At 37.9% G+C, this 2,103-nt stretch overlaps 1 protein-coding gene across 1 annotated transcript in view; it reads left to right on the forward strand.

Annotated features, from left to right (window-relative positions):
- Positions 1 to 2,103, forward strand: part of LOC107701798 (R3H domain-containing protein 2-like) — a 41,663-nt gene that overhangs the window by 34,587 nt on the left and 4,973 nt on the right. Inside the window, exons 21-22 of the mRNA XM_016503907.1 lie at positions 11 to 143; positions 485 to 605. Coding sequence (XP_016359393.1) covers positions 11 to 143; positions 485 to 605 — 254 coding nt within the window. The remainder of the gene's footprint in view (positions 1 to 10; positions 144 to 484; positions 606 to 2,103) is intronic.

Below are 2,103 nucleotides of genomic sequence, written 5' to 3' on the forward strand. Positions count from 1 at the left end.
TGTTTTTCAGTCAAATCGTTCTCTATGTGCAGTAAAGAAAGATCTGAGAATCTGTCCTGTGCCACTGAAGATCGGAGCCAGATTCTCCTCATAACTGAGCAACTTATTTCGGATGTAGCTGAACCAATGGGCAGTCTACTTTAGTGTTGTCACGGTACCAAAATTTCAGTATTCGGTACCGATACCAGTGAAAATCCATGGTTCTCGGTACCAATTTCGGTACCAAAGCAAAACACAAAAACATGCTAATTGAACATCTGGTGTGAAGCTGTCCTGCTTGTAATGTGCTATAGAAATAGAGCTACGTGACAACCAATAGGAAGCTTTGCTGTTTGAGATTCACCTGGACAGGATTCATTGTTGGATTGTTTTCCTGGTTTTCTTATGATTCAAAATACCAGCTTATATCTAGTCTTCAAACTCACTCATGACATCATGATGAGCTTTGGACCCGTGGTGACCATGTGCCATGTGCCACTGACAGTGTGTGTGTGTGTGTGTCAGCAGATGGACGCTACTCTTTACTGGGGCAGCCGCTGCAGTACAGTCTGTGTCCTCCTCCCATCATGCACAACCACAACCAGTCCTCCTACAGCTCCCATCAGGTACAGCCCTGCACGTGTGTGTGCGTGAGTGCGTGAGCGTGTGTGATTGTGTGAGTGTGTGTGCGTGAGTGTGTGCGTGAGCGTGTGTGCATGTGCACGTGTGCGTGTGTGAGAGTGTGTGTGTGTGTGTGGAGACGTTTCTCCAAAAAAGCAGTTAGTTTCTAGTGTTAGTTTTTAGAGAGCAATGCATTGACATTATTGACATCTTTTAGTAACTTCCAATTAACAGAACTGTGTCAGTTTCAAATCTACCCACAGTTTTGTCATGGATTTATATCTTTTTAGTGAATAATTTTATGCAAAACACATCTTATTTTCAATCGTTATATGGTTACACATTTAATATAAATTAGATTTAAATTAGATTTTCATTGAATTATATTTTATAAAATATTATCATAAATTATATAATATTATCAGCATAAAAATAAAAGTTAAGAGTAAAAAATGTTAACTGAAAAAAATCACAAATTTCCCCCCTAAATCTTGCTTATTTCTTGGTTTAAATTGGACTTTAAATCCCAGATTTTCACACGTCTCAGCATTGACATTTTAAAAAACGCACAGAACTCAGCTGAGCACTACTCATTGTTAACACCATATCAAGTACTTTAACATGCATATATAGGATTAAAAGTTTTAGCATGTTTTTTTTTTTCTTTTTTCCCTTATACTTTATTTTATGGTTTCCTTCAAAAAATAATCAAAAATACAAATTCAGACTAGGGCCGGGCGATATATCGAATATTAGCGATAATATCGCAATAATTTTGACGATGATGTAAAATGTGAAAATATCGTGAATATCGAATATTTCAAATGCAAGCATACTTTCCCAAAAGAACACGCCGAATGTCCAACAAAGGAGACAACATGTTATTGCAATGCAGACTGCTCCACACGCCTCTACTACGCAAGCTTTCATGAGTGCGGTTGCCAGATATCAATAGTTCAAATCCCCGAATCAGAGCTTCGCTGTTACAAGCATACATTTTCTGCTCTGTGTTTTGCTTATTTTAAGCAATCTGGCAACCATTCGCATGCACTCACTCCTCATTGCGGAAGCGCCGCTGCAGATGATCTGAAAACACCAATAAACAAGCTGGAGTTTAGCGATCTAAATGAAAGTGTCACTCAACCAGTCTGTGTTCTGTCATGAGGTCTCGACTGTATTGTTTGCGATTGTGATCGCTGAATAAATGCACTTACTTAACCGCTGTTGTTTGAATAGAGAAACATAGGCTATGGCAATTTGGAATTACTATTAGGAATTTCACTGTTATAATATTTTTCATTTGTTTTACCAGTTTTCATAATATAGACAGAGAGTGCATAAGTCTTTGGTATTAATTTATATAAGAAATGCAGCAACTAGCTTCCCATCTGAGAGGGTTTTTAGTGCCAGTGGGATCATAGTTTCATGCCACAGAGCTTCTCTTAAACCAGAGACCGTTGACAGACTTGTGTTCTTTGCTAAAAACTTGTAAAAAATACTTAT

This window comes from Sinocyclocheilus anshuiensis, unplaced genomic scaffold (assembly GCF_001515605.1).
Source record: "Sinocyclocheilus anshuiensis isolate Anshui unplaced genomic scaffold, SAMN03320099.WGS_v1.1 scaffold2376, whole genome shotgun sequence".
Classification (NCBI taxonomy): domain Eukaryota; kingdom Metazoa; phylum Chordata; class Actinopteri; order Cypriniformes; family Cyprinidae; genus Sinocyclocheilus; species Sinocyclocheilus anshuiensis.